Raw genomic sequence first — 18,566 nt, forward strand, 5'->3', positions numbered from 1 at the left:
TATTCCTTATTTGGCCATTATCATTCACTGTTAACCCAAAAGTACCCATGGTTGAATCTGTATAAAGTTCCTTACAGCACTCTGTCTTTTTACTCGTGAACTCTGTAAGTTACATATACTGAACATCCTAAGAACATCACAGCTCAGTGTGTAAATGTGTTTTTGTTCAGAATGTGTAAGTGCTGGGTTAGTGCAGAATATAAAACTAGCTCCTTTTTAAAGTTTATTGTCTGCTTCTACTGCTTAACTATTTTAACAATTCAAACACTTTAATGAAATGTTTCATTATTTATATAATTAGTTCTGATCTGATTTCTAGAAAAAAAAATACTGAAAATGTATATAAATATTTAATGTGTGAGCTTCTCACTGAATTCGTCCGATTAAATTGTTTATTTTAGGCAGGTGCATAAATTTGGGCACCCCTGGCGTTTTTTTTTCTTTTCAATACCTTTACTAATACTAATACTGCATGGATTCTAGTCAATATCAGCAGATTCTTGAGAACAATGTTCAAGAATCAGTGAGAAAGTTCAAGTTAAAGCCCCGGGGCTGGATACTTCAACAAGACAATTTTATTTACTGATCAAGCTCAGGTAGGATCTGAAATGAAGACCTAAATTAATTGCTTTATATTTTTAAAGTACTTGTTTGTAACACTGGTTTAGTAATTATTAATACAATTAAAGTTTACCAGACAAAATATGAAAGGTCTTGGGTTCAGTAAATATGAGACACTGCACTTTGTTTATTGCTTATATATTCCATAATGTCCCCATTGATTCCAATTTACTGTCAGAAAATAAATGATTGTACATTTTCCAGACTACAAAATCCCTAACTTTGATAGGCCCCACATTACTACTGATTTAAAAAAACTGGTAACCAAAATGCTGCTGTGTCCTTAAATAAAAAAAAAGTATAAAAAGTATTTTTTTTTTCATGGTTCTGTTAAATAAACTAACCTTTACTGGTTGTCCTCTAAGAGGCTTTTTGTGAATTATGTAGCTTTGCAGAGAAATCCCTGTGCTAGGTGGTTCTAAAGACATATTGTATAAACCAATTAAATAAAAAACAGCAACAAAATTGTTAATTTATTTGCTGGACAGATTTGCTGTACATAATGGCACATTACATAAATCATAAATAATTGTAACAAAATAAATAATTAAAAAAAAAGTGCTAAATCTGGTTTAACCTACTGTATATTCCTGATCTATGAAGCAATCTCACAGATTCCTTCATATAAACTAATACACTAAGTTTATCATTTAGTCCCAGCATCAAATCTGGACCTTGAATCCAGTTTTTCAATTCACTACCCCAGCTGTTTTCTTAAAGTGGCAGTCTGAAATTTTTAGAGGGATTTTAGAGACCTCTCTGGTGAGAAGGTCAGTCTCTGGGTTAACGATGGATACGCAGATGTTGCTCTGGTAAACCCAAAAGTCACTTTCTCAGGTAACCAGCAAAAGCAATCAGTAAAACATGTGATGTGGCCAGAAATACTCTTGTATAAAATAACCAGATCACTCTATTTTCAAAATTAACATATTTGGCTTTGCAGGGATTGACGCAGTAAAACTTGACGCAGAAGGCCAAATATTAAGGACTACTTAATTTTCAGAAATGACAAAATCCAGAACTGGAAGCTGGACTCAAGATCCAGATATGATGATCTGGGCTGTAGAAAGTAAAAAAAAAAAAGAGACTCTTCTGAAAATCTGTTTTTTTAGAGTTGTCTTCTATAGACAGTGGGGAACTCAGAAGCTTTCTGAGGGTATGCTCTGTAGATTGGAAATGACAGGCATCTCCATGACCTCTCGCTTTGTGTGTTTTCTCTGAATGTGTGTTTTTAAGTTTTTCTTATTTAAAAGCAAATAACAGTGCGGACAATTCACCTGAATAATGTTTCTAACTCGGATCTCCTTTAGTTTCATTTCAACACTGGGGAGGTGGGCAGGAGGTGCATCAGTGGGTGTAGGGTCTGTGGCAGGAGGTGCATCAGTGGGTGTAGGGTCTGTGGCAGGAGGTGCATCAGTGGGTGTAGGATCTGTGACAGGAGGTGCTGCAGTGGATGGAGGGTCTGTGGCAGGAGGTGCATCAGTGGCTGGAGGGTCTGTGACAGGAGGTGTCAAGGTAGATGTAGAGATTGCAGCAGGGGGTGTCGATGAGGGTGTACTGTTGTTTGATGTGGTGTTGAAGAAACGAGAATGTTTGCATATTCCAAAATGTCTGAAGAAATCCTCTTTACGAATTATAGTGGTTGTGCAGCCTGGACAGTGGAAATGTAATTTTGGTCTACATTCAAACCCACATCGGTACATGGTGTAGCCTGAGGAAAGAAAACAGGACATATGTATGTTACTGCAAACAGTTAAGTAATATTAGATAAACTGATTTCAGAAATGTATAAACATAAAAATCCAACATGAACATTAAAGAATAATGCACATAGATAATTTAATAGAGCAAAAAACAAGAAGGAACATCAAGAAAGGGTTGGAGCAGCCTAGGAGATTTGAACTCGCACAATGACATATATATGTATATATATATATATATATATATATATATATATATATATATATATATATTCTACACCTCATACTGTCTGTTGTGATCCAATGAGTTGTTAAATGTGACTCTCATGCCAAATTTATTTGCTGGCCTAGACTGAGAGCAAATGCCGTTTACAACAAGATTTTGTCATTCTTAATAATTAGTCCAGTTTAATAGTTAAACTGGACTATGGTAGCTGTGGTTCATTGCAGTCAAACAGAGTAAACTACGCTATGCTCTGGTACTGTGATTTGATGGAAACGTAAATTGTTTTATAATAAAATACATGAAATGCACTTTTACTAAGCCCACTGCTTCAAAAGACAGATTTTCACACACACAACAATTAATTAACATGAACCTACATAAATCTGCTGTGTGCACTCTCACCAGAGAGGTCTCTAAATCAGCAAAAACTTACAGAATGATACTTTAAAGTGGATGTGGCTGATGCACACTACTTTAACTGTGCTGTAAACTCAATGAAGGTGGACTGAGACACTTGGTCTGGGAGTAGGCAGCTCTGGCTCCACATCTGGTCTCTACTGTGCTTAGTCTATTTGCAAATTTGATGGTGGAAAATTTAGCTTATTATTATAGAAGAGACACAGAACAGAATGGAACTTTAATGTTCATGTTTTCTACAGTCGTCTTTTAAACAAGAAATTAATGTGTGCTTTAACAATTAGTATTATTTTCTGTTGAAACTTGTGTAGTCATTTAAACATTTATATACAAAACATTTTTCTATAAAGCAAAAATACAATATAAAAAAAATACCTCCATATTCAACCGCTCCCCGGGCGTGCCAGGCCAGATGGAGCTGCACCTTGTACGGCTTTGCTGCTTTGAACTTGGAGAGACTGCAGAACGGGCACTGAAACAGATTTGTGCCGCGCACTCTGATGCATCTTTGAGGCTCTGGTTGTTGCCCTTTTTTCCGAACCGATGGATGAATCTGTAAAATGAATAAAAGGTGATGTAGATGGATTTTGTTTATGTAATGAGGTAATAATTAAAAAGTGCTGATGTTTTTTTTTTGTGAAGTTGTATATTGTTTATAAAAAGGAGAGCAGGAAGTCTCTGTTTTTAAATATTTGTTTAAATGTAAACAATTATAACTAAATACAAAAGGATTGTTGGGATTAGTTAATTTCTGTGCTCAGTGCAATGTTAAGAATGATTAAGGAAATTAAAGCAAAATGTATCCACAGGACTTTATAAAAAACTTTATGATTTTTTTTTACATTTTCTTAAAGGGAGATTTAGGCTGGCTGGGGTTAGGGGTTATACTGGAGAATCTCTAATAGAGAGGAAAATACATATGACACAATTGAGTACACTGCAAAAAATTGCAAAAACTAGATACAATTTATTTAAATTGAGACATAAATGCTTAAATTAAGCAAAAAAAGAAATTGCCAATGGGGTAACCAAACTTTTCTTATAAAGTATTTCTAAAATAAGCAATGACAAAGCCTCAAAATGAGTGAAATAAGACTCAAATCAAGCAAAAATGATTTATTTTCTAGCTTAAATTTCTACTCAAATTTTAGAATAACTTGATTGGTGACTTTTTGTGTTTAGTTTGAGTTCAAATTACCTAAAATAAGGTGAAAATTCTAAGTAAGACTGATTAAGATGCAAACGAGTGCTGCATGTTAATCTACACAGATTTCTCTCATATGCAGCAGCATTGGCTTTAGCAGCTAACCGCAAGTGCTAGCCATGGTTAGCACTAATAAATGCTGCTTGACAGCACTACACTGAGGAACCCTGAGTGTTCTGGTAACCCAGGGCGATATTAGCTAGTCCGATATACATGCCTATGAACAGCGAAAGAGCTAGCACTTAGCGCGATTAGCAGCTAATGCTGCTCCAGCAGTGCTAGCCAGGGTTAGCAGCAGCCTACAGGCCAATAATATTCACCTCTGAAAGGCAAAAGAGCTAGAGCTAGTAGCTAGATGGCTATTGCTAATACTGCTCCAGCCTCAGTGCTGGAGAACTAAACTGAAACTTCTGTATAACTTTAGTGGAGTGGCTTTACTGCTCCTTACAACCTGACTGGTAAATTTATACATAAGGTGCACCAGAATATAAGGCGCACTGACGATTTTGGGAGAAATTAAAGGATTTTAAGTGCGCCTTGTAGTGCGAAAAATACGGTAATATAAATGTTTTAAATTTAAATATTAAAGAAATGACTAATTACCTCAACACAGAACAATATAACGTTACCATTTTTCGACACAGTACAGATATATTTGTAACCGTTATAAACCTTTTAAACTCAAACCCAGTGCTCTGACTGTAACTGCAGTCATGTAGCTCACAGTAGGATTAATGCAGATTCTTTACTGCCTAAAGTCTCTTCACTTAATATATAATAAAATACATAGGTAAGCTTATTTTAAATAAAAAATATATACACCATTAGTTAGCTCCACAGTCTATGATTTTGACTGACTCGCGGGCTTCCTCTAGCGATCCGCAAATTCTTTGACATAACGGTGGGCGGAAGTGTGTCTATCTTCAAAATAAAAGCCCTAATTTAAAAAACTGACAGGACATTTTGAAGATTGTTTATCAAGGAAAGTTTGCGCATTTTAGTTCATTAATAAGGAATATTTTTTCTCTTTTAAGCACAATGAATTTAAAACAATACTTTTAAAAAATGAAAACGTGACGTTTTAAGAACATTTATTATAATGCTATCGTTATATGTTAAGGACGTTTCCAAAAGTGTAAAATGAATTAGCTAACGTTAGTATTTTAACTTTTATTATTTAACCTAAAAACGAATGGAAGGGAAACTTCAAGCTAACTAACCATCGATCCCTTCACTTTCACAGCTTCAGTTTCTCGAATATTGTAATTATTAAGTTAGTTATCATTGTAGTTGTTGTTATAATTTTCCGCTCGGAGCTGCTTCCGCTCAGATATTAATGTTATACACCAATAAACACTCACCCATCCGCGGCTCTCCATATTAACTGCAGCAGATCCGAGTCTCTAACCGTGCGGATCTGACCGTGCGGAGCTGAGAGTGCCGTACTGCGGATCTGCCCCCCAATAACACCCGTCTGCAGAAGCGCGGAGCCGCGGATGTAGGCCAGCAGATTCAGGCCAATGGCAGCGCATGCGCAGTAGGACCACGCGATTCTGCTGCGAAGCATGGCTGCGTCCAGAATTTATTTTATTTAGACATATGAAAAGACTTACAGAACCACAAACATTATTACAGTATTTTAAAGCATAATAAGCAGCTGTATCACTACTGGGTGAAAAAAACTGACAAAAAATTAAATAATAAAAAACTAACAAACAAACAAACAAAAAAATACATTACCAAAATAAAAATAAATATAAATGGACATACAAGAGATCAACATTCAAAACATACCTTCATTAATGAGCACAACTTAAAGGTATTCTTACTATTTTCAATTTTAACGTTTGTAGTACAGAGACAAAACATTTTAAGTGCTAAAAAAATTGGAATGTTTATTGGCTGTAACGTTAATAATTACATTTTCTGACCATTTGATGCTAAATGCAAAAATAGGAAATTGGATTTAAAAACTTTTAATGTAGTGCAGACTTTCGTTCTTTTTCCAATTTTTTCCTCTCTGCCTCTCACAATCGTAATTTTAGGATTTTTTTTTGTTGCATTTTTTGCATGAAGATTCAACTTTTCATTTTTCTTCCAATTCTGTTTGCGATAGGCTGAAATTAAGAATTGGATTAAACCCCATTTCTTATTTATTTCGAAATTAGCTTGATACAGTCAGAAAATTAAACTGCTAAAAGTTACACTGACCGTTTTCTCCTCCTCCTTTCCTGACCCTCCTCTCCTTCTTTTCTTCTCCTCCTCCTATCTTACTGCTCCTCTCCTCCTCCTTACCTACTCCTCCTTTTCTACTTCTTCTTTCCTACTTCTCCTCTCCTCTGCCTTTCCTAACCCTCCTCTTCATCCTCATCCTCCTTTCCTTTTCATCCACCTATCCTACTGCTCCTCTCCTCCTCTTTTCTTGGTATTCCACCAAATATTGATTTCTGAACTCTTACAACTTTATGAATACGAACTTGTTTTCTTTGCATTATTTGAGGTCTTAAAGCTCTGGATCTTTTCTCTCATTTTCTGTAAATGACAATATTTTTATTTAGAATTTGGGAGAAATGTCTGTAGTTTATAGAATAAAACAACAATATTCATTTTACTGAAACATATACCTATAAATAGCAAAATCAGAGAAACTTTATTTTATGGATGGTCTCTCTCTGCAGACAGCCGCTGTTCTCCCCCGGTCCGCGGTAGGGTAGGAGCCTGTAGGGGGCAGCAGCGCGGGGAGCGCCGCTATTAGAGGAGGAGGAGGAGGGGGAGAGGAAGAGGCCGCTGCATTGTGGGAATACTGTGTGTGTGTGGATCAGTGAGCACAGGAGTAACATGGCGGCGCGCATCCTTGCCCGGTGTGTCCGATCACTGAACCCCAGCCTGGTGTCTCTGAACCGGGGCTGCGGGGCCGCTGTCGCCTCGGCTCCTCTCGGCCTGAGCCGTTGCCTCTCTGTCCCGGCCTTCGGGCGCCCGGCCCGGCTGACTCAGGTGGGTCCTGTCGCTCCGCGCGGTCACAGCCAATGACCTACCCGAGCTCCTGACTGACTGCAGCCCCGCCGTGCCGCGCTGCGCCGAGACACGGTCAAAGTCAAACCCGGGGTTACAGAGAGTTACCTGGTTAAACCGGATTAATCTGATTTAATCCGTAGTCAGATCCGCATGACTGATAGTGATATTTAAACGTTATATCTATAGCGAACTAACGCTGGCTAGTTTAATTAGCAGCGCCGGCTAATCTGAGGTTAACTAACCTTAACTTCAGTAACGTCGTTATAAAGCTAACTAAACTGCACGTTTACGCTTTTTTACAGAGTAAAAAGGTATTTTAAATAATATTGTATTAAATATTAAAGTAGTAAATAATACCTGATAATCATATCTACTCTCAGTTACGGTAAAATGTATACATACTATTATATAAAGTTTTTTTTTTTTGAAGTATTTGGTTAATAATGTGCAGAAGATTTACTTAATCCTTTAGTTGTTTCTGTTATCTTTTATTATTTATAGTTAACGCTGGTTTGTTTAGTTAGTAAGTTAACACCCTCAATCTTCGTGTTCAGTTTGACTGCGGCTTTTTAAACCTTCAGAAAATTTACGTTATATTATTAAAAACGTTGTCGAGCTTTTTTCAGGAATTAATTGTGTATATGTTGTAGTATCACTGTTTCTCTCAGTACTGTAGGGATAGTGGTGTTTTTTAAATCTAATTTTATTTAAATTTTTTGTCCCCCAATCTTTCCCCCAATTTATAAAGCCAAATACCCAACCCACTCATTAGGACTCCCCCTATCACTAGTGATGCCCCAACACCAGGAGGGTGTGCTAATTGACATCACACAGAGAATGCAAGGCCAATTGTGCTCTCTCAGGGCTCCGGTAGCTGATGGCAAGCTGCATGAACAGGATTTGTAAATTCCTTATCATAGTTGGAGCCCCATATAGTGGTGTTGAGGCTTAAAGCAGAATGACGTTTTTATATTAAGTATCAAAAAATATTAGCTTTTTATACTGAGCTCAGTATTCTCCATTGCAACGTTTTTATACACTTCAAAACTGTTTTTTTTATTATTTGGTAAAGTTAACTAGGCAGAAAACACTGGAACATGGAAATTCACCTGTACATTATTGTCTTTTTGTTCACACACACACATATAAAGCATTGAACAGTATTTTAGGCAGTCATGTAATGACCAGTACTTCAGTAACTGTGGGTAGGTGAGGTCCCAATCTAGGATTAATTCAGATTTAGTTATTTTTAAAAGGGTATTATTGGTTTGTTATGCTATTATCATTGTCAGTGTATTTTAATGGTCTTCAAATGGGAATCCCAGAATTTTGTTTTTTTTTTGCAATAATTTCTGGTATTTTTGGAATTGTGTCGATCCTACACAAAAATATTCCCTAGCAAATGTTAAACATCAAATAGGGCCAAATTGACCTCAGATAGAGGGTAGTTCTAAAGTTAAATTCAATTTTCAATTTTTTGTGCATTGCTTTATTGTATGACTACAATGTATTAAATTAAATTGTATTAGCTATATTACATTATGTAGGGGTTAAGGGAGGTACTTGAGTCTACTATGTAGCATTTATTATATACTGAAGTGATAAGTGAACAACCAAACACACTCTTTATTTGTGCCGCTGTGAGGTGGTCTGGTACACCACCACTGCGCTGCATTGTTATACACTGGTGATTGCAGTGAGTGCTGCATTATATGGATTTAGTAGTATTTAGATTTTAAACAGCATTACAAAGTGGCTGACACACTATTTAGTGCACTATTTCTGTAATAGGGAGCGAACATTTTGGTTCTTTAAAATATTTCCACTTTGCAGAGCGTTTTTAAAATGTGCATTTTCGTGTGGATGGGAGGCCAAAATACTATACTATAATAAGAAATAATTGTGGGTGGAGCTCTAGGACACCCTGTACATAACTCTACTGCAAATTAATGTAGTTCTTAATACTAATGTGCTTGTTTTAGTGTCTTTACAGTGTAATATTCATATTTTAAATGTATGTTAATAATTGATTTAGCTATATTTAAATGCATAAATATTATCTTGTGTGTGTTTTTTTTTTTTTTTTTAAGATTGCTATTTAAATTTGTGTCCGTAACCTGCAGAGCATGAATTTACTAGGCAAAAGTGGCAAAAATAAAAAAATATATATAATATATATAAAAAAAAAATAAAAATAAAGACCGAGCAATGATGTTTAAAATCATAAAAATATTTATAGGCTAATTTACTTGAGCAGTGGTAAAAACTGTCAAAAATAATAAAAACGTATTCAGTTTTAGTTTCTGCAGGAGAACATCCCTAGAATATATGCTGACAAACCAAAAGTCATGGGATAGCAGTGCGTAAATTAATCATGAACTGTTATCTCAAGGGACATAATGCATAACATTTGTGAACTGCTCATGACATGGCAACATGAATGTTTACAAGCAAGGCCTGATATTCGGTGCCAAATGAATTGGACTTTTTCTGAAGTTGTGCAGGCATTTAACATTCCTCTACTCACCGTGTCTGGTCTGACATTACCGCTCTCAGTGGACAGTACAGTGAGTGGTAATGTTTGTCACTGGTGGTTAGAATTTCTATGCAAACAATCAAGCAACTCATGCATATCCTGAAGATCAGTGTATTATTTTGCTTTTACTGTCCCATGACATTTGGCATGTTCATGTTATTCCAGGAAATTGTTAGTAAGCTGTTAGAGAGTTTTGTCAGGCAGTTTTCTTATTTAATGTATAGCCTAGGGATATATGTAATGGTTGATTTCCCTCTGATGTGTAGAGAGGACAAAATGTAAATGTTGATTTAATTCTATAGTTTAGGTGCAAAAGATGTACATTTCTTATCTGCACATTTACTATTTTATTATATTATTAATGAGCAAACTTCAGTCCTTTTTAAGCTTTTATATAAAAATAAAGTGAGTATAAATGGAAAAGTGTTTTTTTTTAGTGGTGTCTATTGATGATAAAATGTAATCAAATTAATCACATCAAAATTCTGTGATCAACTGTGATTAATCACACTTGTTATTTTCAAAACATTTGGTTTGGCTTAGTTTCACACAGGCATAAATCTAAATGCACAAAAAAGTGCAGCAATAAACCAATGAACCACATTGTCTCCTCTGATTGGTCAGAGCTTTCTGGCACTGGAGCAAGAAAGTAAATATTCTATATTCTACGTTTCAGGGCATATATCTGTGCAGTGTGAAGCTGCTTTAACACAGAACTCTTTTCAATTAGATGTACAGCGCAGATGAACTAAATGGAGTCGCATGGCTGCAAGCAGTGAGCGCTGCACATACTGAGCTCTTAGTATGTGAACAGCATGGAGCAGCTGAGACAGCGGTTTATTCATAGCAGCTTATTGTCTGGTAAATATATTAAATTTAAACTGGACTTTATCAGCAGTTTAGCTGATAGGCGGGTCGGATCGAGACCAGATCACATTCTCACCACAAGCGAACCGCATCAGAAAAAAAAAAATCTGCGTGTTTGGCGGGGGCAAGGCAGATTATGGTGGAAGTTGGGAGTCAATCTTGGTGGCGTAGTTTATTTGTGTACCAAAAAAATTCTGCGTTACTAATTCCAAATTAATCACCTGCATTAGCACTTCAACATTGACAGCACTGGTTATTTTATATGGTATAGACAGCTGGTTTGTATAGAGGGGTTGCTATTAACACCAAACGCTCCATCCTCTGGAACCTTTAGCTGTTTTAAACCCTTTTTGTTGTTTGTATGATTTCAGATCCAGTACAGCTCTCCACTGGTCTCTCAGTTGCGGCAGTATGGTGACCTGCCCCCATTAACCTTAGACTCCATCCGCGACAGGGTCCTCTACGTTCTCAAACTCTACGACAAAGTCAACCCAGAGAAGGTAAGTTTTCATTTTTTATTTTTTTTTGGATTTGCTTCAATTAGTCACACCCAGTTCTCATTTATAAAAAATAATAATAATAGTAATAATAAATAAAAACAAGTTTAAACAGAGCATACACACATCTAAACTCCTCTTCATAAATCACAATGTTCTTCAGAACATGTCCAGGTGAACTAGCCTCGTGCTTTGACTACATTCTTCCCACGTTTAACCATAAATGATCCATACAATCACGTTTCCTCATTTTTTTAAGCATAATAATGGAGAAACAAAAGAAGAATGTGAGGCTCAAATAGATTAACTCTAAGTGGACAAAAAAAACAGGCTAGTGTAAAAAAATACTACAAATAAATTAGAATAAGATGCAAATATTAAACTTTATTTTACTTAATTCAAATCTTGTATAAAAACAAGTTAATTTAAACAGATGCATGTTCATTTTTCTTAATCCTTCCTTGATCTTCTTTTTCTTAATCTTGATTTATTGTGAGGTGATATGCATGAGCCAGGTTTGCACATTTACTTGCAGTTCTCTATTTTACCACATGATGTCACTAGGTGCTCGCAGATTCATCAAATTATAAAATAAAAAAAAACTCAGTTTTTAAAATCCAGATGAAATATAATTTATGTCTTGCTTTGAGACATGTTCTAGATTGTTCAGACTTTTTTTGGAAATGCATTCTAACTTTGTGGTTGTTTGTCTATTAGCTTCAGGTCACATCCCACTTCATGAAGGACTTGGGGCTGGACAGTCTAGACCAAGTGGAGATCATCATGGCCATGGAGGATGAATTTGGTTTGTACTCTGTTAATCACTGTTTGTTTTTCGTATTTCTTTTGTATTTTTACTGATTCAGAAGTATATTAGGTGCTTGCCTCTCTACATTTAAAGCTGGCATAGTAGTCCTTTATTGAGTGTTTTAAGTTTTATGATGCATATGTAGCTGTGTGAGTTTGGTTGGGGTGTAAAGTGGTCGTATGTGGCTTAAGAAGCTTATTTAAAACTGTTGTTTTACTTCAAAGTGAAACCCACTGATTTGGTTTATGTCATTTAACGATCCACTGCTGCTTCTCATAGTGTAGATAAACTAGATTAGTAACAAAAGCAAAACAACTTATTCCAGACTTTTATGCTCTAACCTCTGTAAACACAGTGTTTGTAGCTACTTTTGTTAGCGTTATAGCATTTTTATCTGCTCCATAGGCTTTGTGTTTTGTGACACGGTGAGCTTTTGCTTTGGTCTAGCCTTAGCCTTTTATTCCCCTGGCTGTTCATTTTTTTCCCTCAAGTGTGTTTGGCTACCATTCTCCCTTCTTATGTATAGCTAGCTTTAGGTTTAATGCTCTCATTAGCCGTTCTCCCCTTTTCCGTTAGCTCAGTGTTAGTTGTTAGCATTTTCTGCTAGTCCCTAGGCTTCTGTGCTCTATGGCTCAGTGAGCTTTTGCTGTGCTGGGCATAGCATTAGCATTTAGCATCCTCTGGTTGTTAATTTCCCCTCTCCAGTGCAGCAAACCTCTAGGCTTTAGGCTGTGCTGTACCATTCTCTAATCAAGTCAATAGGCTTTTATTGTCAGTCCATCTGAATACAGGTACACAGTGTAGTAAAATTACGTTCCTCCTGAACCAAAGTGCAACATAAAATTATAACACTACAATAAATACAGTAAATACAGCAGATACAAGACAATTTAACAGACAGGACAGTGCAGTACCGATACAGTATAATGATATGTTTTAGCGAGGATAAGATGCAGAGATGTGTAACATACTATAACATATATAAAACATACATGATCACAGCAGTTACTGAGGTAGAGTTAATAGTTTTTAAAAGTAAATAAGCAATTTAATTTAGCAGTAGTAAAAAACTAGTAGTAGTTGTAGTGAACAACAAACTGGGTGCCGAAAAGTGAGTAGATACACCATAAAGCTCACTGTGAAAGCAAGATTATTAAAAAATAAGGGCAAAAAAGGGCCTCAAATAAATAAATAAGTTTTCAGCTGGTTTTACTGGTTTCTCTAATTTAAGCCTACATGAATTCCTCATCCTTCAGAACCCGTTGTTGTGTGTTCAGGTTACATTTTCCTGTTCTTAAGACATATATCTTAATTCTGAACTTCTCTCATCTATGATGATCCTTAATGTGCCTTCTAAAAGTGGCCCTTTGAAGGAGAACTCTGGTGTAAAATGAACTTTTGGTGTAGTAAAACATGATAAAAAGTACTGACCTTTGATGAATAGCACACCTCCGTTCTCCCACAGCATTCGGAGATCCAAACAAATCCTGATAAATCGCTTTTTCCTCCGTTATCCAGCTCAAAGTAGCTCCACAGCTCCTTGCTAGAATCTGGAGAGCCCTGACATTTAACAGATGCATTAATAACTTAAAAAGTGCACAAAAAGCGTATTTAAAAAAACTGTTTACATCCATTAACGCTAACTTCACTTTTTCTGTTTCTGTGCAGGTTTTGAGATTCCAGATGCAGAAGCAGAGAAGCTGATGACACCTGAAGAGATCGTTCAGTACATCGCAGACAAGAAGGATGTCTACGAATAGACTTTTTTGTTTTTCATGTGAGTAAACAAACAAAAGCAGTATTTTAAGACTACTGTATGTTATCAGTTAAAGTAATACACCAAATATTCGATCGCCAGTTCAAATCCCAGATAGTCTTGCTTGCCATCAGCAGCTAGAGCCCCAGAGACCACAGTTGGACATGCTCTCTCTGGGTGGGTAGGTGGCGCTCTCTCCCCACATTCACTCCCATTGTGATGATGTCAGTCTAGTGCAAAATGGGACCATTACTTTTAATGAATTATTGAAGAATTACACAGAATAATAGGATCTAATAATTAGTTCTTAATATGTAAAAAAAAAAGGTTAGATGAATTATTAGATTTGTACCTCAGCTGTTAAATTTATATGATTGTTCATTTTTCTTATTTGCTTTTTCTTTCGTTCTTCTAATTCTTATATGTAATGTTAGTCTTTATTTTTTTTTCCAGGTACAGAGTTTCGCGTGGAGATGTGAATCACGGCAAAGGCGCCAGGACACTGTTTATTTTATTCGAATGCGAAAGCATCTATCTGTAATCCCTGTTTTGGTCTTTGTTGTTTGTGATTGGCAGAATCTGCCTTACACACTGCATAATGCTACCAGTTAGAATTCATTCAGACATGGATAATTCATATAAATATTGCCATAATAAAATCTTTAAACCCCTAATTTAGATTTCAAAGCATGTGTTCACTGTTTTTCTTTCTTTCATCTGTTTATAAAAAGCCAGATGACCAAAACTGCTTCTCCATTGCCACCTATGAAACCAATGACACTTAGAAAGACTCTTTGATGGTGGTCTAAAACAGGAGAGACTTCACTTAAGCTGGGTTTTTGGAATTAAATCGCCACTGTGTACAACCAAAGTTCACTCTACAGGACCTCTGAAGGTGTTATCTGTGGAAACGACTAGCTCGGTAAAGTTGGTCTCGCACTGATGGTTTAGCTAGATGGCGTGAATCTTGGAACAAAAGTTACATGCGAAAAAGAAAATCCACAATCAAAATTTTAAGAATCAAAAGGAAAAGTATATGTTGCAAATTCAAATAAGAAAAAAAAAATATCAAATACATATTTGTAAATATACTTGGTAACAGTTTGGATTTTGCCTGTTTTTGCTTTAATTTTTGTGTCATTGAAGGATTTTTTTGTTTGCTTCTGCTTCATTTTGGCACAGTTTTAAGCATTTTTCCATTTTTATTTTTTTCTGTTTTGCAAAGTAAAAAGTATGAAAAATGTGAAAATAGTTTAGATTAATATAATTTACGATGTGGAGTTGGTAAGATAAGCTAATTTATTTGCAAAATAAAAATGTTTAGGTTGAGAGTACTCATGTCAGCAGTACACTGTGTGAGAATAATGATAGCTTTTTGTAGTTTTGGGTTGCAGTTTAGAAAATGGGTATTGAAAAAAGTATTGTTTGGGTATCTATATCATTTTTTAAAAATGATACTCAGCCCTAGTTGTGGTGTATTTGATTATTAAATTGCAATTAAAATAAATAAAATATTTCTGGGAGGCCGGGGAAAATTTTATGTAGTGGGCTAAGGGGGCCATGAGTTGCAAAAGTTTAGGAATGCCTGACCTAGTGAATGAGTTAGCTATGATTGGCTAATCATGCCTCTAGGTAAAGCCAAGTAGGTACTGGATAGCATTATTTGATTAGCTTTTTATTACTATAGCTAATAGTTTAAAGCTAATACTTTAACGTTCATACTTAAGCCGATGTGATTTTGGCTCCCCAGACAGTAAGTGTAAATAACGTGATTGCAGCAGCACAGGGGCTAATATCTATGATTGATCTGACCCTGGATCAGGGACAAGACGGGCAACAGAGAGTGAAGCACAGTAAACCTGAAAATGAACAGTTTTGCGCTTAATGTGTCCGGTGTAATTGTTATTTATATCAGCAGTGTACAGTTCAGATCAGGAGACTAATTTCTAGGTTCTTGATGTTCACTCCGGTGAAATGCCACCTCACTAAATACACCCTGTTTCTACACGCACTCCTCTTTTTAATTGAGTAAAACACTTACTTTGAGAATAAATACACTATTAAACAATATGCTTGTATGAAATATAAATAGTAAAAGTATCTGCTGCTGCTGCTGGAACCCGCTCACATCGCCGTGTTTGGAAGAACACTAAAGCTGGCGGGGTGGGCGTGGCCGGTTTCAGACAAAATCAAGTGACCAATGGAGATTCAAGGGAAACGCCTTCTTCTTAGCCCCGCCCACCCGTGAAAACTGACAAAACTCAGAAGCAAAAAACAGTAGCAACATACACACTTCAATATTCAATATATGTTTAAATACTATACAACAATACTTAGTTACTTTATTTTTGTAATTATTTGAATATTATTTCAGTTTGGATTTTTCCAGAACTTGCCTTTGGATTTTCCAGAAAAATCCACAAAGAAAAAAATCCGCAAATCCAAGTTTTAGAGCTGTAAAATTGACTGTGTTCTCTGTTGCAGTGCTGTTGTCCAATCAGAGGCAATATATGTTTGTATAATGTAGGGTGACCAGATTTGGGTTTCTGAAAAGGAGGACACCTTGTTTTTCCTTTGGGGGGCTTCCTTGGGGGGGGGGGGGCTGCTTTATGAATTCATGCAATGCAACTATGTCTTAAAAAGCATTTGACACTGTTTTACTCTTATTCAGTATGGGCAGACCTTTTGCATATACCTTTTGCTAATATTACTTTTACATTTTTACACTTTTACACTTTTTAAGTTAACTGATCATTTATCAGTTTTAAAATCTGTTATTATATAACATGTTGATCCACAGCATAGAGGCTACAAAACTCAGACTATGCAGTCTTTCAACACATCTTTAACCTAAATATCTAAAATAAAATGATGTAGCCTAAAATACACACTTGCTGCTCATCCAACACTTCTTAGTCTTGACCGTTTGCTATTTTTATCGGCCATTGCTGATCATGGAATGAAACCTGGAATGGAGTAGAATGGAACGGAGTGGCAATTCTAATCATAATTGTGGGCAGTCAAACAAAATCCTAGAGGATTTTGAAATTCCCTCCGGACATTTTTTTAGGTCTCAAAAATAGGACATGTCCGGGAAAAAGAGGATGTCTGGTCACCCTATATAATGTATAAATATTCATTAGCAAGAGCCAAAATCCTGTCTTTCGGAAATAAAGTAGGGCTAAATAGAAACACCTGAGCACTTTTTTTTTTCACAAAAAGATGGCTCACATGGCATTCATTCATATTTTAAAATGAATGAAAAATCGATGGAATGAGACCTTTAAACACATAAACACATCCCTCTTTGGTTGCCCTTCTGACCTTCCAGTATGTGTTCAGGGTGTTGTTATGAAAATTAGTTGAATTTGCTACTGATTTTTTATTGAGTCCTGCTGGAAAGGATATGTTTATTTGGGCGGTTCAACTATGAGAAGTTCTTTTGCTCTTTTCAGCATTTTGTGTCCAGCAGTTTGTAATGTTGAGACTGTAAATGGTTTCAAATATTCACTGTGTTGTTTAGTCTGTTGAAATTGGGACGGAGCAAAAATGTGAACTGGAGTTGAGCTTTGGTGGAGTTTAGATGATGGTGGTGAAGTCAGGACTAAAGGAAGCCCCCCGTTTCCTCTTATGGATGTGCGGACTAAGCCTGGGTAACATTTCCTTTTGAGGCGTCATAAAAAGTCCTGCCTCCCTCTGTGTTTGTGAGCTGCTGGACGTCTGTAGGCTCAGCTCTCGCTGTGATGAAGAGAGGCCTAGGAGGGACGCTCTGGGCATTTCCGTGTGTGTGTGTGTGTGTGTGTGTGTGGGAAAAACAAAGGAACACCATGCAAATGTTTGGGGACCTCAAGATATTTATATTCAATATTTCACAGTCTCTATGATACTTCTGTGACTGACTTCTGTGTTCATGAAGATTATAAAATAATCCTAAATAAGCAAATCTCAGAAATTATGGATTTATTGGTGACTAAGTTTGACAACCAAAATTCTTCACTGCAGAATATTAACCTATTTACCTTATTCATTTAATAAGTGAAACCACCTGGAGTACTGAAGCATTATATTTTTTTCCTGGTCTTGCTGGAGCATCTGTGACCAAGACAGCAAGTCTTTGTGATGCATCAAGAGCCACGGTATCCAGGGTAATGTCAGCATACCACCAAGAAGGACCAACCACATCCAACAGGATTAACTGTGGACGCAAGAGGAAGCTGTCTGAAAGGGATGTCCCGGATTGTATCAAAAAACATAAAACCACGGCTGAACAAATCTCGCAGAATTCAATGTGCACCTCAACTCTCCTGTTTCCATCAGAACTGTCCGTAGGGACAATAAATTATTGTGCTCTAAAACCATGTGTTTCAGTTTCATTGTCCAACCCCTGTATGTTCATGTACAAACATAACTAAATTAATGAATTAATAAATTAAATCAAATTTTTTTGTTGCAATTATTAGGTTATTAAGTGCATGAAAAAGCACTCAGTCTTATTTTAAATTGTTTGTACAAAATATGTCTTCGAGTTAGTGCTAACCTTCCCTGTAGACACAAAACAGTATTAGATGTTAGATGTTATAATTTTTTCTCATCTGACCAACACTCAATCTGATATTAACGTCTATTAATGTTGGTGGCCAACTGGGTAGGACTTGTTTTTATTTTAAAACAGAAGCAAATGTTCTATAATGTTCAGATAGTGTTTGTACTGTATACAGGATACTTTCTCTGTAGTAACTTACATTGTAAAAAATGTTAGAGTCAGCAGCAGAAACACACACACACAGACTCACAGTGTTAATAACCCTGCCACCCTGCTGCTCTCCTGCCTCTCCCTTCAGCTTTGAACTGTTTTCCGGCCTGGAGTTTTGACTGCTTGCCCCCTGAAGTGATGAGCTAATAGCAGTCAGATGCTTGCA

The 18,566-nt window shown here is 36.3% G+C and overlaps 2 protein-coding genes across 3 annotated transcripts; one reads left to right on the plus strand and one right to left on the minus strand.

Moving 5' to 3' along the window:
- Nucleotides 1-431: 431 nt before the first annotated feature.
- Nucleotides 432-5,742, minus strand: LOC107197111 (protein tonB2). 2 transcript variants are annotated; one of them, XM_015602690.3, is made up of 3 exons: nt 5,530-5,742; nt 3,340-3,517; nt 432-2,332 (listed from the first exon to the last, which is right to left on the minus strand). In XM_015602690.3, exons 1-3 carry the CDS (start codon nt 5,733-5,735, stop codon nt 2,255-2,257), a joined length of 462 nt encoding a protein of 153 aa, XP_015458176.2. In that variant the 5' UTR covers nt 5,736-5,742; the 3' UTR covers nt 432-2,254. The 2 variants fall into 2 exon arrangements, with proteins under 2 accessions (XP_015458176.2, XP_015458177.3); XM_015602691.3 differs by lacking the exon at nt 5,530-5,742 and adding an exon at nt 4,991-5,086.
- Nucleotides 5,743-6,922: 1,180 nt separating this feature from the next.
- Nucleotides 6,923-14,334, plus strand: ndufab1a (NADH:ubiquinone oxidoreductase subunit AB1a). The gene is made up of 5 exons (XM_007238131.3): nt 6,923-7,162; nt 10,958-11,086; nt 11,801-11,888; nt 13,560-13,668; nt 14,101-14,334. Exons 1-4 carry the CDS (start codon nt 7,007-7,009, stop codon nt 13,649-13,651), a joined length of 465 nt encoding a protein of 154 aa, XP_007238193.1. The 5' UTR covers nt 6,923-7,006; the 3' UTR covers nt 13,652-13,668; nt 14,101-14,334.
- The last annotated feature ends 4,232 nt before the right edge of the window (nt 14,335-18,566 follow it).

Source organism: Astyanax mexicanus, chromosome 21 (assembly GCF_023375975.1).
Source record: "Astyanax mexicanus isolate ESR-SI-001 chromosome 21, AstMex3_surface, whole genome shotgun sequence".
Taxonomy (NCBI): Eukaryota; Metazoa; Chordata; class Actinopteri; order Characiformes; family Acestrorhamphidae; genus Astyanax; species Astyanax mexicanus.